Genomic DNA, 18,752 nt, shown 5'->3' on the forward strand with positions numbered 1-18,752 from the left:
GTATTTTACTATTTTGTAGTTGACGCCTATACTCTGCAGAGTTGAGTTTGTGTTCTGTTTCTAATGAAATGAATTTTCTTTCTTTTGTGCAAGGTTAGTTGAACAGCCATTTAGAATTTAAGTTTTTATTAGTTTTGTTTAATGCTGGTAATTTGGAATTGCCGGCATCAAATGCTTTGCCTTTGAACTGGGCTTATATTTTGTTTTTGGTTTTGTGATATTGCCGGGCTATTGATTTTTCAGCTTCCCCGTGGGCTTATGAATCCATGATTTAGTTTTGTGATTTATTAAATATTACTTTGCTTAGATATCTTTTAATTAAGTAGGTATTTTTTTATTTCGAAATATCACGTAAATCATCTTGACTTTAAAATCTGAAAAGTAAGTGAACTATATAGTCTTGAGAATAAAAATATAGAGATTAAATTCTAAATTTATAAAGAGTATATAGATTTATAATATATTTTAATCTGTTATTTTCTTTTTGTTGATTTGAATTTAAATATAGAAGCTAAATTCTAAATTTTTAAAGAGTATATAGACTTATAATATATTTTAATCTTTTATTTTTTTGTTGGCTTGAATTTCCATAACTCAACTACAGTCAATGACTGCATCAACATAATAACGATTAACGATGAAAATTGTTAATTAAAAGAAATCAATTGACGAATTTTAAGTTTAATTATTTTTAAATTTCTTTTCAATATTTGGGGCTATGAACAAATCTCATGAGACTATTACCACTTAGAGGGACTCTTTGCTTGGAGTTGAAGTCTACACAGTTTAAGCCACCGTGCCTGATCATGATGCTACCACCATGTTCTTTTATCTTTTCATTCAAGAAAAGAATAATGACCAAGATTCTTCTCACAGAAACAGAAGTGCTTGACCTTCTATGCTCTCTAATCTTCTTCTCTAACAATCTAAGCCTATTTCTTACTGTTTGTGCTTAACCACCTCTTATTTTCTCTAACTTTTACCAAAATTATTAAGTGGAAGACTCAGACTACCACATTCAAGAATAGATTGTTCTACATAAGATTCTCTGCAATAAACATCATAATTTTACCACATCTTCTATAGTGGATCATCAGAAAAGCATCAAATTCAGTCCTCAAGAGAATGATTCCACTTCTTTTTAAATAAAAAATAAAAAATCTTTACACTCTTCAAAATATTCCCAGGGAATTTGTTCACTCTCTCCTCTAACACACTATAAGGTGCCAAACTCCCCAGGAAACTTTTTTCCCACAAAAGTCTCAAATCATTACATTTTCTATGAGTAGTTGCATTAAACTTGAAGTTCAAACAGATGATCAAACTCCTCAGAAATGGTGCATTTCGTTACATGAAGATGTGTTGAAGAGGTTACTGTCCCAGCAGGGTAGTCCAATTACAATGCATAAGGTGTTTGGGGAAGGGTCATTGTTTAGTCCCTTGTTGTTTGGGAAATTCTTTGATCCGTCAGACGCCTTTCCCCTGTGGGATTTTGATTCAGACACCTTGTTATATAATCTAAGGAACTCCGGCAAGACCACAGTTGATTGGTTTCACACAGACCTGGCTTATGTACTTAAAGCACCACTTCCAGGTAAGTCCTTTGAAACACTTTGATGCTACAACATATATATGTATGTATGGATATGGCATATTTTGATCAAAGACTGATGAATGATGATTAAAAGCAGGAGTGGGGAAAACTAACATACAAATCCATGTTGAGAAAGGGAAAATTATGGAAATTAGTGGACAAGTAAAGCAGCAAAGGGAAGGCAAGGCAAAGGATTGGAGAAGCTGCAATTGGTGGTTATATGGATACGTAAGGAGGCTTGAGCTGCCAGAAGATGCAGATTGCAGAAAAATAGAGGCTTTCCTCACTAATGGTGTGATTTTAGAGATTAGAATTCCCAGAAATCCTTTGTATTTTGGTACCCTTGAGATGAAAATCCAGCAGCCAAAAATTTCGGAATGAATGTGAAACAAATTACCCACACTGCTAAGCTAACATGACCATATAAATGGAAACTTTTATGTGATTATATATATATATATATTTGTATTTTTGGTCATCCAATTTTAAAAATTTTAATTATATTTGTGTTCTTGTTTTGGTCATCCCATTTTAAAAAAAAATTAATTTAGTTACTAATATTTGAATTCGTTCATGTTTTGATCACCCACTACAAAATGATAATGGAAGGCCTTTTTCTAACTGATATAATAATACATTTAGTTCTCAATACTTATATATTCTATCAATTTGATCCTAATTCCAAATAATTCAATAAATTAAACTCTTTACATTTATAAGTTCTATTAATTTGATTCTCAAATTTCCTAACTAAAACTTCTCTACAGATTTGTAACCCCTAAAAATAGAGAAATAAAACAAATGGTTAGGATATAGTGCAACTTATATTTTAATTTAATAATAATTAAAATATTTTTATAATTAATTAAATTTTTATTATTTTTAGTTGAATTTGATTGAATATAAAGTTTGAGGAGAACAAAAATAAATAGAATAATAATTAATTAATAAATAGTAAAATTGTTATTTTATTTAAAACTCATTCGATAAGTATATGTTAGAGGCTAGTAGATTTTTCATCAAACCTAAAGAGAGTGATTGGATATTTTTCAAACCACGGTAAATGGATTTTTTTATTAAACTATTTTAATACTTTTTCCTATATATGTTTGTTTATATTCGGTGGTATACACCGATAATATATTGAATCAAATTATGACACATTAATCAAAATGAAATTTAATTTATATTTGAAAATATTAAATAATTTATTATCATATTATTTATTGATAATGCATAAATTATATCATCAATACATCAAATTTAACCCATATATATTATAATTATTTTTCTTTAAAGATTAAAATTAAAGGCAAATATAAGTCCATTAAACTCAAAACTAAGAAGCTTTAGACCCAAAACTTAAGTGTCATGTATCCACGCGTACCTGTTTTAATGTAAAACATAAACATATATCATAGTTTTTTTTTATTTTTGGGTTTTATAATTTTATAGGTGTGAAATGCCTCTATTTTAAAAGTTGAAAGCTTTAGTTAAGAAGTTTGAGGTTTAAATTGATAGAATATATAAGTATTGAGGATTAAATGTGTTATTATACAATAAGATATATATTTACATATGTTAAAGATTAAATAAATATAAGGATGTTTTAACAACTCTACCAAAAGGGGAATACACACGTAACCTTGTTTTGCCAACCAATACTTCACTTAATGACAAATTTAAGAGAAACAAACTTAAAAAACAAGTTATTTTAATGCTTAGAAAAATTATGAGAACCTTTTAATATATATTCACAACACAATCCTTAAATAATCGATATGGGATCATTTAATTCCCTAGATTAGGGTATGAACTGTGCTTTCCAAGAGATAGCCGGATTCAGAATAAGTTTTGACAAATAACAGTATTATTCGTACATAAAAAAAGGTACTTTTTTAGAAAAAACGAAACCATCTTTACTTCCGAAACAAACAACACAAACAAATCCATACGTACGATTAGAAATGCAGGAGAATTTGGCATTTTCCCATACATTTTAGATGACTTAACACCATCCAAAGTTCATCATTTGATTTAGCAATAAGGTTACTTTCAGTGTCTTATTCTTATACCTTGAAAAAAAACATTCTTTCATATATATATATATATATATATATTTCCCTGCAGGCCTCCCATCATTTTTATCCAACATTTTTGGTCTAAGATCTTGGATTAACTTGCTAAACATATTTATTTTTATATATCAGTCAAACTAATAGTCTGAACCGGCCATTTAATTAAATTAAACCAATTTATATTAGGATCTAATAGCTTTAATAATCTGCCATGTGCTTGAAGAGGGCATCTCACACACATTAGCCAAATATAACATCCAATATTAAGATCTCATCTCCCGGATTAACCAATAAAAATGGAGTTTCACTTGGACAATTCCTTTTTCTTTTTAATTAATAATCATTTTTTGTGGGATAAATTATTGATTAAGCAAAACTACTAACTGGCAAGAAGCTTATATGGAAGACAAAGAGGAAAAAGTTTTGTTAGCAATACAGAACATAGATCCCATCAATTGTTATTATAATAATTAAACTTGAAATTTATATTAAAAGAATTCAATAATTTGAGGATTTTTTTAATAAATAAAAAATGGTTTTTTTTTTAAATTTGTATGGTGAATTTTAATTTCTAAGTGCACCAAACTTTATATTATTTGTCAATTCTATATTAATTTTCCATACCAACAGCTTAATTTAATTAATGTTTTTCAGCATGCAATTTAATCAAGAATTTCAAGAGAGAAAAAAAAAAGGAAAAAGGGAAGATTTTTCCAAAGCTTAATACCTTGCATCATCTTCAAGTTAAAGCAGAGAAATATTAAAGGACAGATTTTGCTTGAGAAAGAGGCAATTGGATCCCTTAAAGTCAAAATTCCACCTAAAATTAATATTGGTTTATCAACTTTGCTCACATGCAAACCCTAGCTTTGTTGCTCTTTATTTCAGTTCATGCACATTACCAAACTTAATCCATGGTTTTATATCGATATTACAATTTCATCATTGATTATGAAATCAAATGCAACTGATGGAGATATTAAATAGGATAAAAAAAACCATGAATTGAACCAAGGAGCATCAAACCAAATTGTAAGAGAAAGATGGGTAGTCTTATTTTTTATTAGGTAAACAAAATTCATCAATGTTTGGGGTATAAATTAAAGGTGAAAAAGTGACCCAACAGCACAATCCTATGAGATTAATGCAACACGCTTGGGATAAACAAAAAAAAAAGATATGGGTAAAGAAGAAGCCTCTCTTAGGCAGACAGAGAAGTTGAAAGGACCACTTGAATGACCCTCTCTCTCTATTATACCAAATGACTAAAGGGATTTGCCAACCATATGTGTATCGGCAAAGAGAGATTATTTTTGTTATTAAACCAGTAAAATTGTAAGACCTATTTAGAATTTCGAAACGATAAACATAAACAAATGAGGTAATGCGCAGTAAAGTAAGACCAAGAACATGGGGAAAACAACTATACATCTCTAACTTCAATCACATTATTTTAGACATATTGAGACCACCCCAACCAATATTATTTTCTCATATATACATCATTCTCTTATCTATATACAAGTATATTATTGTTACATTATTATACCTAATCATTACTAGTATAAATATAAATGAATCAATAATGTAGGTTGGTAATTTCCTTTCTTTTTTTCTCCTTATTTTATGCGGTCGTTGAAAAGCTTTAAGCTTAGTTTTTGGTTGATATATACATAGTTTGGTCTATCTTACAACTAATTTGTATATACCTTCCTTTTCTTTTCCTTTTTTTTTGCTTATAATTTAGGTTTTGTAGGAGCCTATTTTAATCAACTAACAAATTTATTAATATTCTAAATTGATTTATACAAAATTTTTATAGTATCGATTGAGTCTTAACTCGATTGGCATTGATATTGTTACTAATGCAAAAGGACGTAAGTTGAGAGGGGCTATGGATAGTTTTAGGCATTTTATAAAAAAAAATAGATATGATAACCTATAATGAGATTATTATTAAAAAAAAAGTAAATATAAAATTTAATTTTTAAAAAACTCTTATCTCGGATAAATTATTTTATGGATACTTACCATCATATCATCTATGATCTAGTCTAATTAAAAAAGGACATGTCATATTTGATTTGGAAATTTAGTTCAAATGTACAGTGGAAAAAAAAAGATGATATGCCCTCTTTTAATTGGACGAGACCATGAATGATGTGGTGAAAAGGGTCCATAAAATAGTTTCTACTTACCTCGTATTAAAAATAATTTCCCTAATCTAATATGTATTTAGGATATTATTCTTTTATGAAAATGTAATTTCAAATTTATAAAGTATATATATTTTTTGAAAGTTTCAATTTTAAAATATTAAGGGGAGCAAAAGCTATCAACATCACAATGTAATTAGACAATTTTAACCTCAACAAAATGGCAATCTTTCTTGCAGAATAGAGGGGTAGACTTGTCATACCAAGCCAAAAAGAGATTCCTTCAAGCCTTCAAACACTGTACAAAATTCCGCGAGATCCCCACTTTTAAAAAATTCAAATCCCAACGGTAATAGAAGTTCAAAACTAACTCTTATTTTGAAACCAAAAACAATTTTTTACCAACAAAATTAAAAGCTTTGACATCACATTTGTAAATTTCTTTTAGAAGAGATTAAATTAAAGAAATTTTTTATTGATTTCATAGTGTCTTTTTGTTTGATCATATAATCATCATCTTCATCATATCCTTGGTGGTAAAAGCAACGGCTGCGATGCACGATTGGTAGCTTTGAATGCAATTCATGGCCCTACTTTGCTAGACCCAAAAATTTACTGCCTCCAACATCTTACAGCTTCTCATTCTCTCTCTTTTTCTGCTTCAAAAATGGGTTCAAAGAACCAGAACAAACCTCCATTTCAACATAACACTGCTCTCACAACTACTTCCACTATCACCCCAAGCTCTTTAAAAGTAAGTTCCTTTCTGTTTTTGTTTCTTTCAAGTACTTGTCTATGGTTGAAATACTGAGGGTTGTTTGCCTTTCACAATGTTTTTGATAAAGATTCAATCTTCATGTTCTTCTTGTTAATGGGTATGTTCTGTTTTTCAATTTGGATTCGAAATTTGCTTTAACCCCATTTTGGGGGTTGGTTAGATTATTTTACCGTGCATTTGGTTATGTTGGAATGGAAGACCTCTTCTTGTTTTTCCCCATTTCTTGTTAAAGATTCGATATTCATGATTTTCTTGTTTTCGGGTACCTTTTTCTTTTTTCATTTTGGGATTTAATATTAATTTTAAGTTTTTTTCATCTATTTATTTTTCATTTTTTGGATAGGACTGAATTTACATGGTCTGTTTGTTAGTAAGTACCTTTTAGTCATATGGAGGTTTAGATTGGCTTTTTGTCCCAAAATTTGGGGCGAAGCTTCAATTGTGTAGCTCAATTACTTCCTGCTATTTTTGGATATTTTCCTTCTTCTGGATGTAAAGTTCCAATCTTTAGCTATTTCCATTAATGGGTAAATTTCGTTTCTTACTATTCTTTTGGGAATAAAGAATAGAGGCTGATTTTGCCTTCCCATTTTGTGGGTGAAATGTTAATTGGATTTGCAGAAGAAATACATTGCTGATGTGGTGAGTGAAGATAAGGGACAAAGGCTTGGATTTGAAAAAATGGTTGGCACTGCAAATAATGGTAGGCTCAGACTAGCTTTCTCACTTGTAAATGGCTCCCAAGATCTTGACCTCAGTAGCGCACCTGCGAGTAATGCGGGTTCAGAATGTGGTGGCATTGAGTTCACTAGAGAGGATGTGGAAGCATTAGTGAATGAGAAAATGAAGTACAAGAACAAATTTAACTATAAGGTGAGTGTGTTTTTCATTGTATTTCCGGTGGTTCAGTTCGAATTAGTGTTGATCTTCGCTTAATTTGGTTGGTTATTCAGGAGAGATGTGAGAATATGATGGAGTATATAAAGAGACTTAGGCTATGCATTAAATGGTTCCAAGAACTTGAGGGAGAGTATGCATTTGAGCAAGAGAAATTAAGAAATGCTTTGGAATTGACTGAGAGAAGATGCTCTGAAATGGGTATGTTCCATTTATTCTCTTTGTTTTATATGATTTATAATTGTATTGGTTAATTCTCTTTTGATATAAAATAACACGTTTTCTTGTAGAGGTGGCTCTAAACAACAAGGAGGAAGAACTTAATTTGATTATTTTGGAGCTTAGAAAAAGCTTGGCTTCCTTACAAGATAAGCTCGCAAAAGAAGAATCAGAGAAGAAGGTAAGGAGCTCTATATATGTAAATAGTCATAGAATTTTTGTTGTTGTTGTTTTACACACATGTATATATTTATTTTTGTGTGTTTGGAAAATGGAAAGTGATCAGTTATTTTGAATGTGACAATCAGGCTGCAGTAGATTCACTTACTAAAGAAAAAGAAGCTCGAACTAGTATTGAAAGGTCACAAGCTTCTCTTTCAGAAGAGCTCGAGAAAGTTCAAGGCGAGCTTGATGGTGCCAATCAAAGGGTAAAATATAAGACTGAAAATTTAATCTTATCAAAGTTCTTGAACGCGGCATTTGCATTTAGCTCACTTTTGTTAGCTGATACAATTCTTGAACGCTGCAGATAGCATCAATTAATGATATGTACAAGCTACTACAAGAGTACAACTCGAGTTTACAGTTATACAACAGTAAACTCCAGACAGATCTTGATACAGCTCATGAAACCATTAAGCGTGGAGAGAAAGAGAGATCAGCCATAGTGGAGAATCTTCACACCTTAAGGGGTCAACATAAATCATTGCAAGATCAACTTATGTCATCTATAGTGAGTTTCCATGCATTGGAAAGCCATCTCTTATATTACATATTTTTATTGTGTCTAGTAATCTGGCCTTTCTATGGCACGTTAAGCATGTAGTTAGGTCTTCCCTAGTGAATTTTCTAGCCATAACTTATCTACATTTTATTTTTATCAACTCATCAAAAAATAAAATTCTTATCATAGTTGAGAATTTTGTTTCAAGAAGATGTTTGATTTCTTTAAAGTTCTAAGATGCTGCAAGTTTCTTGGAAATGTTATAAATAGGTGATCTGCTTTGTTGAGTTGAATATATTGAAATGAAAATCATATGTTTGTTAAAAGATTTAAATTGGTGGTTAATTAGGTAATTTACGGGTTAAAAGAAGCTCAAGTATTGACATATTGGTTGCTGGTGCCTTTTCTTTTTTCTTCGGGTTAGGCTTCCCAAGATGAAGTTATGAAGCAGAAAGATGCTTTGCTGAATGAAGTTGCATGCCTTAGAATGGAGTTACACCAGACCCGAGAAGATCGTGAACACTATCAACAGCAAGTGCAAAGTCTAGCTGCTGAAGTATCGAAATACAAAGAGTTGGCTACCAATTCAAGCGAATTAGAGGTTACTTTCCCTTTTTTTCTATTTATTTTGCTTTTCCATTAGACATGAATATATTCTGATATGTTTTGGACCGTTTACAGGAAAAATGCTTGTCACAAGGCAATCAAATACAAATTTTGCACGACCAACTAGCAGTTGCAGAGAGGAAATTACAGGTTATTTCATCTATTTTTGAGAAAACTATTTACAGCATTTTATGTTTATCCTATCATAATCTTGCTTCTTTCCCAATTTTAGATGTCTGATATGTCCATATTCGAGACAAGAAATGAATTTGAAGGGCAAAAGAAACTCATTGAGGAGTTGCAGAATCGCTTGGAAGATGCAGAATTTAAGCTTATAGAAGGGGAAAAGCTGCGTAAGAAGTTGCATAATACTATATTGGTAATGTTCTATACTATAACTTATGTTAACATTACAACAAATATGTTTCCTAACTGACTGCTTTTATGATTCTAGGAATTGAAAGGGAACATCCGTGTATTTTGTAGAGTGCGGCCTCAATTGCCTGATGACAGTTCAAGTAATCAGGCAAAGGTTTTCTCTTATCCCACGTCAATGGAATATCTGGGACGTGGCATTGACATGACACAAAATGGTAGTGAACCAATTTACTTAAATTATAAAACTCTATCATAAAATGCTATTCGATTTCATTACCTATTTTTCTGTTCTGAACATCAAAAGCTCATTTGATGTTTGTTTATTATCTATCAGCGCAAAAGCATTCTTTCACTTTTGACAAAGTATTTATGCCTGATGCATCACAAGAGGAAGTTTTTGTAGAAATATCACAACTTGTCCAAAGTGCTCTTGACGGTTACAAGGTTATATTTACATTTGTTTGTAAATATTGTAAGACTTTCCTGGATACAATAATGTGATAGCAGTAGTAGTAGTATAGTAAATGCTTAATCATACAACTGTTTTATCTTTCAACAGGTTTGCATTTTTGCCTATGGGCAAACAGGTTCGGGTAAAACCTATACCATGATGGGAAAACCAGGTCAACCAGATGAGAAGGGATTAATACCACGCTCATTAGAGCAAATATTTCAAACTAAGCAAGCACTTCAACCTCAAGGCTGGAGATATGAAATGCAGGTTTATTTCTTTTTCCTCCTTGGTTTGCTTTTTCTGTAGTCTACTTTGTTCATATCTTCTCTGGATAATTAGTGAACTTTTCCTTCAACAAATGTCCACAGGTCTCCATGTTAGAAATATACAATGAAACCATTCGTGATTTATTATCAACAAACAAGGATGCATCACGAATCGAAAATGGTGTTGCTGGAAAGCAATATACTATTAAACATGATGCAAATGGAAACACACAAGTTTCAGATCTTACGATTGTGGATGTTCAAAGTAGCAGAGAGGTCAAGTATCTTTTAGACCGAGCAGCTCATAGCAGGTAACATTTTAGAGTATGCATTGTATTGTTTGTATCCAAACTCAGTTCTATTGAAAATTTCAGAGGAGAAATACGGACAATGCTATATACACGTATGGACCACTCATATTTACATATAACTGTTTTCTATGGCATTTTTGAAAAAAAAACAAATGAGATTTGTCTTTTCCATGTTAGAATTCTTTCTAACAGTGATTCATGGACTGATGATGTTTTTGCTTGACTAATTCAGATCTGTTGGAAAAACTCAAATGAATGAACAATCATCAAGAAGTCATTTTGTTTTCACTATGCGAATAACTGGTGTTAATGAGGTACGAGTGTTGTTTTTGCTATAATCCATGCAGATATAAAGCTCCTTCAGTCTCAATCTTTTGTTCCATTAGCTAAGGCACCGTATTCTAGTTTTAACCATGTTCCTACTCTCCACCAGAGCACAGAACAACAAGTACAAGGTGTCTTGAATCTGATTGATCTTGCTGGAAGTGAGCGTCTTTCCAAGAGTGGCTCAACAGGGGACCGATTAAAGGAGACTCAAGTATTTAACTATACTTATTATTTAATTTCATTATATATTCCTTGTTTCTTCTTTATTTTTTAAAATTTTGTTTTTCGATTTTATTCAGGCAATTAATAAAAGTCTATCATCTTTAGCTGATGTTATATTTGCATTGGCAAAGAAGGAGGATCATGTACCATTTAGAAACTCCAAGCTCACTTATCTTCTTCAGGTAAAACCTGTATACATAAAGTTCTTTGCCTACGAAAAACATGTTCATATGCTGATGATAAGGCCTAGTAAAGTGTAAAAAAGATTGCTGCTGTCGAATCTTATTTGTTTATACTAACTGTTTTCCTTTTTGGTAAAAATTATCAAGGAGACAAAATATTCTATATTTGGAAGTATCATTTCTGTTGTTCTATCTGATTCTTGCTCATTTCTGACCCTTTTTTCTAATTCCATGGACCACAGCCCTGTCTAGGTGGAGACTCAAAGACTTTGATGTTTGTAAATATATCTCCTGAACCCTCCTCGGCAGGTGAGTCCCTCTGCTCGTTGCGTTTCGCAGCCAGGGTAAATGCTTGCGAGATAGGTACTCCACGACGACAACTCAACATGAGGACTTCAGAATCTCGTTTGAGCTACGGCTGATGCTTCTCTTTTTTTTTTTGGGGGGGGGGGGGTGGGGGAGCGGGCTTCTAACATTACCAGTATTAGTAGATTGAGAGAAATGAGAATGATTCTAACATAAAACCGCGGGTTGTAATTTGTATAGTTAGTCATTGCACTTGTATTTTTAGTTGTGCTGAGCTGATTTCTTCAGCTTTCCCATATATGGAATCGATACAATAATTAAATCACAGTATTTATTGTTCTTTCTCACTTTTATTTTTATGCTGAAATTGGTTACTACCTTACAAATTCTGCAGATTTTGGCCATTTCACTGTTCTTAGTCAGCTTATGCACCATTTCCTGCTATAAACCCCCACTGCAAAAATACTGGTCTACTCTCAAGCATCCTCTTAGCAACAGCAGATCAAATCTCCCAAGTCTATAAAAGTTGAACAAAATATTCAATTCAAAGCAACCCCACAACATTTGTTTGGGCAATTAGCATATTTTCCATAACTCTTTTCACGTGGCAAGGTGGTTTTGAATGAGAATAAAAAAAATTGAAGAATCGCCTATTTAAACAAAGAGATGTGAAAGCAAATAACAATAAAAATCTTGAGATAAAGAAAATTTAAATAACAAAAATTCAAAAATTACATATAAAGACACCACCTGACTTAGGAACATGATCATGAAAAGCCTTTTGTGGAACGGCTTTGAGAATAGCATCAACAAGTTGATTTGCGACTAGAATGGGTACTTCAACGCTTAATGTGATCACGAATAAAATGAAAATCAACAACCAAATGCTCTATCGTGCTGTAAAGAACTGAAAGATGGCACATAAAAGTAGCATCAAGATTCTATAAGACAAGTTTGGGAGCCTGAGCAAGAAGAATTTACAAGCCTTTGAAGAGATTCATGACCGACAAAGCTCAGCTGCAGTAATGGCAATAGCACGATATACTGCTTCAATTGTTGAGCCACTATTGATTGTTTCTTAGAGAACCAAACGACAAGATTGAAACCAAAATAAAGCAGCTAATCAGCTGTAGACATGTCATTGTGATTTCCTGCCCAATTCGCATTGGAATAGACATAGAGATAGGGATCGTGATGACGCAAAATATGGAGGCCATGATTAGCAGTGTGCTTTAAGTAACAAAGCACTCGTTTCACTACTTTCCAGTGCGTAATAGAGAAATTATGCATGAACCTAGAGAGTTTATTGATACTAGAACTTATATTCGGGCGAGTAAAAGACACAAACTGAAGTTTTCCTAACACTTGGAGCAATTCAGTGTTATTAGTGGGTCATAAACATAGACAAAAAAGAAAGATAAGAGTAGAGTACCAAATTCATTGTAAATAAATAAAGATTCATCCTAGCATGATTGTTTGAACCCAAGTTGAAGAAGGAATTTAGTTATTCCTTGTACCTATGTTGTTGAGTTTGTTCAAGTGGCGATTTTTTGGGCTTAAATCCTGCCTAAGTCAGTCTATTTTCGGAAAATGAGAATTCTTGCAAAAATTCTCAAAGGCACTGAAGCAAAGCGGAAGTTAACTTAAAAGACAAAAAAAGCTATGAACAAGCAAAAAATCACAGAAAAATAGCGCACACCAAGTGTTTGGGTCAATGCTCTCAAAAGTATATATATTATTTTGAAGGTCTACAACTGAGTGAATAGAACTCAAATATATATTACTTTGCAGGTTTACAACTGAGTGAATACAAATGAGGGAGAAAACTTCTATTTATAGTTGAGCTCCTCCAAATCCAACGGTACATCAACGATCTAGATTAGAGTCTATCTACAATTGAGAGTCCTAAGAGATTTAAACTCTATACATTTTTATCTCTTAGGATTTAAACTAATTACCCTGTTAACTCTAGTTTTACTGGAGTGTTTCTCTAGGCCACCAAGGCTTCAAGTAGATGAGATTTCCAATATGTTCCATGAGTCGGGTCAGTTCAAGTAAGTCAAATGAGTCACATTTAATAAGTTGACCTCCATGAGACATTTTGTGTGCAATGGTCACGGGCTTTGATCCACGACACATAACATTCTCTCCACCCATTCTCACGAGGTCTTCTATACGTCCTCAAAATGATATTGGTTTGACTCATCTCTGAAAGGTCTCCCATCACATGTCCTACTAGGATAATAGGGAGGTGGGCGGGACACCACTATTTGGAACTAGGGTTGTCGTCCATCACATGTCAGATGGGCTTGTTGGGCCATCTCACATATTAGGTACAATAAAATAATTGTATTTCATAAATATATTTCACAAAAGTCAAGAAAGTCGAAAGCATAGTTTTATAACAACCCAAATCAAGTCAAATAGCCCAAACTAAGTCAAACAAAACAAAAAACACAATAAAACAATCTTGAAATAGTAGCCAAATTTGTGTAGTACGTGAACAGTATCAAAAACATTGCAAAAAACCAAAAAAATCTACAAACAACCCTCAAAACCTCTACCAATCGAACATCCAACCACTAAGCTAAGATTGAACATAAGAGTTGGTGTTGGGGAAGAAAGTTGTTGGCCAGATGATGCTTTACGTGCCTATATGCGCAAATATATGAAGAACGGTTGCAATCATTCAAGTGGCATGTGCGCCTCATGCACAAGGTATGATACTCCATTTTTTCCCACTATTATGACAAACAAGTTTATCTCTCTTTTTGTTCCACATATGTTGATTTCTAAGAGATGTTTGACTGTGCCACGACATACGAACGTCGAGCAGAGAATAAAAAAAATGTCAGAAATTAAAGGGGTTTGATTGCAAGTATGACAAGTCAGTTGTAATATTTTTAAATGTTACTATAGAACATTTCGAGTATTCCAAGGATCAAACCCAAGAAAGATCGGGCAATAAGGTGACTAACAATGATAACACATGCAATTAAGAAGACTAGCTAGCTAATCACTGAGTATTATATTACGACAAATCATCATCAAATATTAATTACACTAAACTACTCCTAAGAGGACTAAATTGAGTAATAGACAAAAGTGCAAAAATATCAATTCAATGAGATAAAGTGGTCAGTTGATATTTATGTTTCTAATTAATTCTTATTTAGGGATCTAAATTGCTCAAACTCCTAATGCCTCTAATTTTACCTTTCGGTCACTATTTTACCCAATTAGATTATTTAATCTAGTTTATCTCTCAATCTCACTAAATTAAATCGAGATAATTAAATTGTTCCGCAATAGGCTCTCCTCTTGATTTCACCTATCTAGCTGTTCACTTAGAGACATCAATTCTAGGTTTTGAATTCTATTTGATTTAGTCATTGACCCAAAAACTAACCATGTAACATTTCAATCAACCAATCACCATAAAATTTAGTGCATATTCATCATCAACATACAAATATTAGACAAGTTCATGCTTAAATGACTCATCAAAGAAAACATAAAAAGGCAAACTTGAGGAGTTCTTAGGGACTCTTGGAGGAGTATTTGTTGAAGATGAAAGCAACATTAAAAGTGAGGAAAGCACAACCAAAGTGGAGATATTTACACTTTTGAAAGGTTAAAAAGAGAAAATCTATTGAATACTTTAAGGAGAAATCAAAATAACAAGATAAAGTTTTGTATTTAGTTGTAAGAAAGTTAAAGTTATAGTAAAATTGAAGAACTAATAGCTACTAACTAACTAAGCTAAAAAAAAGGAAAAATTGAAATCCTAAAAATGGTGAAAGGAATAAACGAGATAACTAAAAATATGATAAAGGAGACTCTTTTATGTTTGGCATCCAATAACCTTTAATACAACAAATTCAATAGCCCTAACATTTGAAATAAATGACCTTTGGAGATAAGGAATTGACTTGAGTCAATGTTGGACACAAAATTGCCCCTACAATATTTTTCACCATGTCAGGCTTTAGGGTCGCGACACCCAAGCTTTGATGTCGCGACATCCTCGATAGTAGGCACAATCGGCTTGAGGGTTCTCTATGTCACATCATAAACTAACTAGTGTCACGACATTCTCAATAGTGGCCTTAGGATCCTTCACTTCAATCATCAGCTTAGAGTCAAGACATTGGGGCTCAGTGTTGCGAAACAACATATTTACTGTTATGACATCTTTGGCAAACTGCTCTCCCTTGAGGTGATGGAGAGTCGGTGTTGCGACACAAATGCATCATTGTCGCGACACCCAAAGTAGTTGATATTTTCCTCAAGGTTTGACCATAGTCATTTCCCTACACACACTCAAATAAAACATTAGTCTTCCAATGACATAGTTTTGCCAATTTGGGTTTCAAAAAGATTAAAAAAATGTAAGAAAAACTATCATTAACACTAAAAAATAAAAATAAAAAAAACATCAAAAAGACTCGTAAATTGTTTGAGAACAAAACTCATCAAATGTTCGAGAGAGCCTAATTTGACATATCAAATTATGACAAATCAATGTTCTGTTTAGCAACATTATATTGAACATGCCTTATTCTCTATTTTAGAGTCATCAGAAGAAGAGCTCATATCTTTAGCTTTAACAAAAATTTTAGAGTCATAGATTCTTTACCTTTATTAATGTAACCAAATCCTCTGTGGCGTGGTTCAAATCTTCTAGAAGCTAAAATTTCATCAAGCTTCTCACTTTGGCTTCCAAACTTTTTCAAGACAACTTTTGAATCAACTAGCTTTTTCTTAATGGTTTTTAAATCATTGTCTTTCTCTTTAATCACTTTCTCGAGCTTTCTTTTTTCTCCCTTTAAAGTCCCCACGTCTTCTCTGAAGCTATCATTCATCTGACATACAATTTCCAAATTTCTGATTGTCGAAACCATTTTTTTTTGAAAACAAAAAATTTTAGGTTGTCGACTTTAAAAAATGAAAATTGGGAGTCGCCACCAATCTTTTATTGAGGTGTGATTGGATCACCTAAAAACGACTTTGGCCTACGAGTTTTAGAAAAATGGGTTCGGGAGTCAGTTACGTATGAGGAAGGATTAACACCCTCATAACGCCCAAAAATTGGTACTTAGTTAATTGATTAATGTCTTAATGTCGAAAATTTGAAAAATATAATCCTTGGTAAAAACTTAAAAACCTTACGTATTAAAACCCTTATCATTTCAGAGAAAGAAAATGACACACCCAATGCGTTAGGGCATGACATTCTAATTTCCTCAAAAATGAATTAGGCCAAAATACTCGTGTAATAAAAATTTAAAAGAATATCCATTTATTCAAGATTTAAGAAATCGCGGCCCAATACGTTATGGCACAATTCCTCCAAAATCCCAAACTCGGAATATTTCTTTTATTATTTTTTAGAAAAAATCTTCATTTCGAGAAATCAATGCGTCACATCCAATACGTTAGGACACAACGCGTTGAATTCCCAATAATGAGTTCTTTTATTTTTGGATTAAAGAGAAATGCTCGATTGTTAGATTTAACGAAGAAAATCGGAACCCAATACGTTAGGGCTCAATTTCCTTGAAAATCCTAAATACAAGCATTATCTCAATTTTGAAAATTTTGAAATCGAGTTAAAAGAATGATGTGATGCTACATCAAATATACAATACAATAATGAAGATTACGATGGCATAGGAATAATATGAATAAATGAATAAACAAAATCGATAACAATAATATATGACATGTAAAATATTAAACGTAAATACAATTATATAACGAATGAGGAAAGCAAACCGAATAAATGAAGTAAAGAATATATAATATGAACATAGAAATCATGAAGATTAAAATATACATATGATTTACAAATAAATTTTTTGGGTTATGGAACTTATATATATACAATACATAATGCATTTATGAAAACAAGGAAAATATAAATATATGCATATATACCTAAATCATAAAATATGTGTTAAAAATATAAGTAGGTAATTAAAAATTTTCGAAGATAAATAAAAAACATAGATATGTACGTGCTTATATAAATATAAAAGAATATTCGTTAAGCAAAGAAAAAAATATATATATATAAGTGCGTATATACATTGTAAAATATTTTGAAAATATATGTATACGAAAAAAATGTTAAATCAATAATATATAGATATACGTATGATAAAAATAGTTTAATATAAATTAGAAAGACAAATTATTTTGAAATCACATAAAAAAATATATAAAACAATAAATGGACATTAAGATAATAATATACGGTAAATCAAAAAAAGAGTTAATAAATAAATTTAAATTAGTAATTAAACTTATTTGCTAAATTGGATAAAAAAATATTTTAAAAAAGAGTGATGAAATAATATACATTTAAATAAATTAGAAACAGTAAACATTGAACTAGAAAAGATTAAAATGAACTTAAAACAAAATTAGAGGGAAAAAACATAAATAAAATAAAATAAGGACCCAATTTGAAAGGCGCAAAAATTTGAAGGGACTGACTGGGGAATTATCCCAGTCCCCTGAAACGTGCCGTTTTATCAGGACCAAATCAGAAGCTAATTAAAATTTAAAGAATCAATTGAAGAAAATAAAAAAAACTAAATTAAAATAATTAAAAACACGGAGGGACCATATGAGAAAATTTCCCATTTAAGGTGGAAATGCCTCCCCCTAGAGGTGCTCATGGGCCGAGCGGCCCGGCCCGGCCCGACGGCCCACCCGAAATATGAGAGGGTTTGGTAAAAATATAGGCCCGAAATATGGGCTTGGGCAAAAAAATGAGGCCCGTTTAGAAAATGGGCTGGGCCTCGGGCACAACTTTTTTGGCCCGAGCCCAGCCCGGCCCGGCCCGGCCCGATATAATAAATATATTTGTTTTTTAACTTTTTTAATTTTAAAATATTTTAAAATACTTTTTTTAATTTTAAAATACTTTTTTTAAAATTTTTTTTAATTTTAAAATATTTTTAAAATATTTTTTTTTTTTTAATTTTTAAAATAAATTTTTGGTATTTTATTAAAAAATGGGTCGGGCCGGGCCGGGCTCGGGCTTATGATTTTTTCCCGAGCCGGGCCTGGGCAAAATTCTAGCCCATATTTCGGGCCGAGCCGGGCCCGAGCCTAGGACCAGGGCCGAAATTTTTTTATGGGCCCGGCCCGGCCCATGAGCACCTCTACCTCTCCCACTGAATGGCGTATTTTTGTCTTTCCTTAAAAATAAATAAAGCAGAAAGAAAAACATTAGAAAACAAT

At 32.0% G+C, this 18,752-nt stretch overlaps 2 protein-coding genes across 3 annotated transcripts; both read left to right on the forward strand.

Annotated features, from left to right (window-relative positions):
* Window positions 1-1,008: 1,008 nt before the first annotated feature.
* Window positions 1,009-2,095, forward strand: LOC107932622 (21.7 kDa class VI heat shock protein). The gene is made up of 2 exons (XM_016864682.2): window positions 1,009-1,594; window positions 1,692-2,095. The coding sequence occupies exons 1-2, from the start codon at window positions 1,282-1,284 to the stop codon at window positions 1,973-1,975; spliced, it is 597 nt and encodes a 198-aa protein (XP_016720171.2). The 5' UTR covers window positions 1,009-1,281; the 3' UTR covers window positions 1,976-2,095.
* Window positions 2,096-6,191: 4,096 nt separating this feature from the next.
* LOC107932605 (kinesin-like protein KIN-14N) lies at window positions 6,192-11,845 on the forward strand. 2 transcript variants are annotated; one of them, XM_016864660.2, is made up of 17 exons: window positions 6,192-6,582; window positions 7,228-7,479; window positions 7,560-7,704; window positions 7,794-7,903; window positions 8,031-8,150; window positions 8,252-8,455; window positions 8,871-9,047; window positions 9,128-9,202; window positions 9,285-9,431; window positions 9,507-9,645; window positions 9,765-9,874; window positions 9,990-10,151; window positions 10,253-10,461; window positions 10,694-10,775; window positions 10,895-10,999; window positions 11,088-11,192; window positions 11,435-11,845. In XM_016864660.2, the coding sequence occupies exons 1-17, from the start codon at window positions 6,496-6,498 to the stop codon at window positions 11,612-11,614; spliced, it is 2,409 nt and encodes an 802-aa protein (XP_016720149.1). In that variant the 5' UTR covers window positions 6,192-6,495; the 3' UTR covers window positions 11,615-11,845. The 2 variants fall into 2 exon arrangements, with proteins under 2 accessions (XP_016720149.1, XP_016720151.1); XM_016864662.2 differs by having other exon boundaries at window positions 6,576-6,703.
* The last annotated feature ends 6,907 nt before the right edge of the window (window positions 11,846-18,752 follow it).

This window comes from Gossypium hirsutum, chromosome D01 (genome assembly GCF_007990345.1).
Source record: "Gossypium hirsutum isolate 1008001.06 chromosome D01, Gossypium_hirsutum_v2.1, whole genome shotgun sequence".
Lineage (NCBI taxonomy): Eukaryota > Viridiplantae > Streptophyta > Magnoliopsida > Malvales > Malvaceae > Gossypium > Gossypium hirsutum.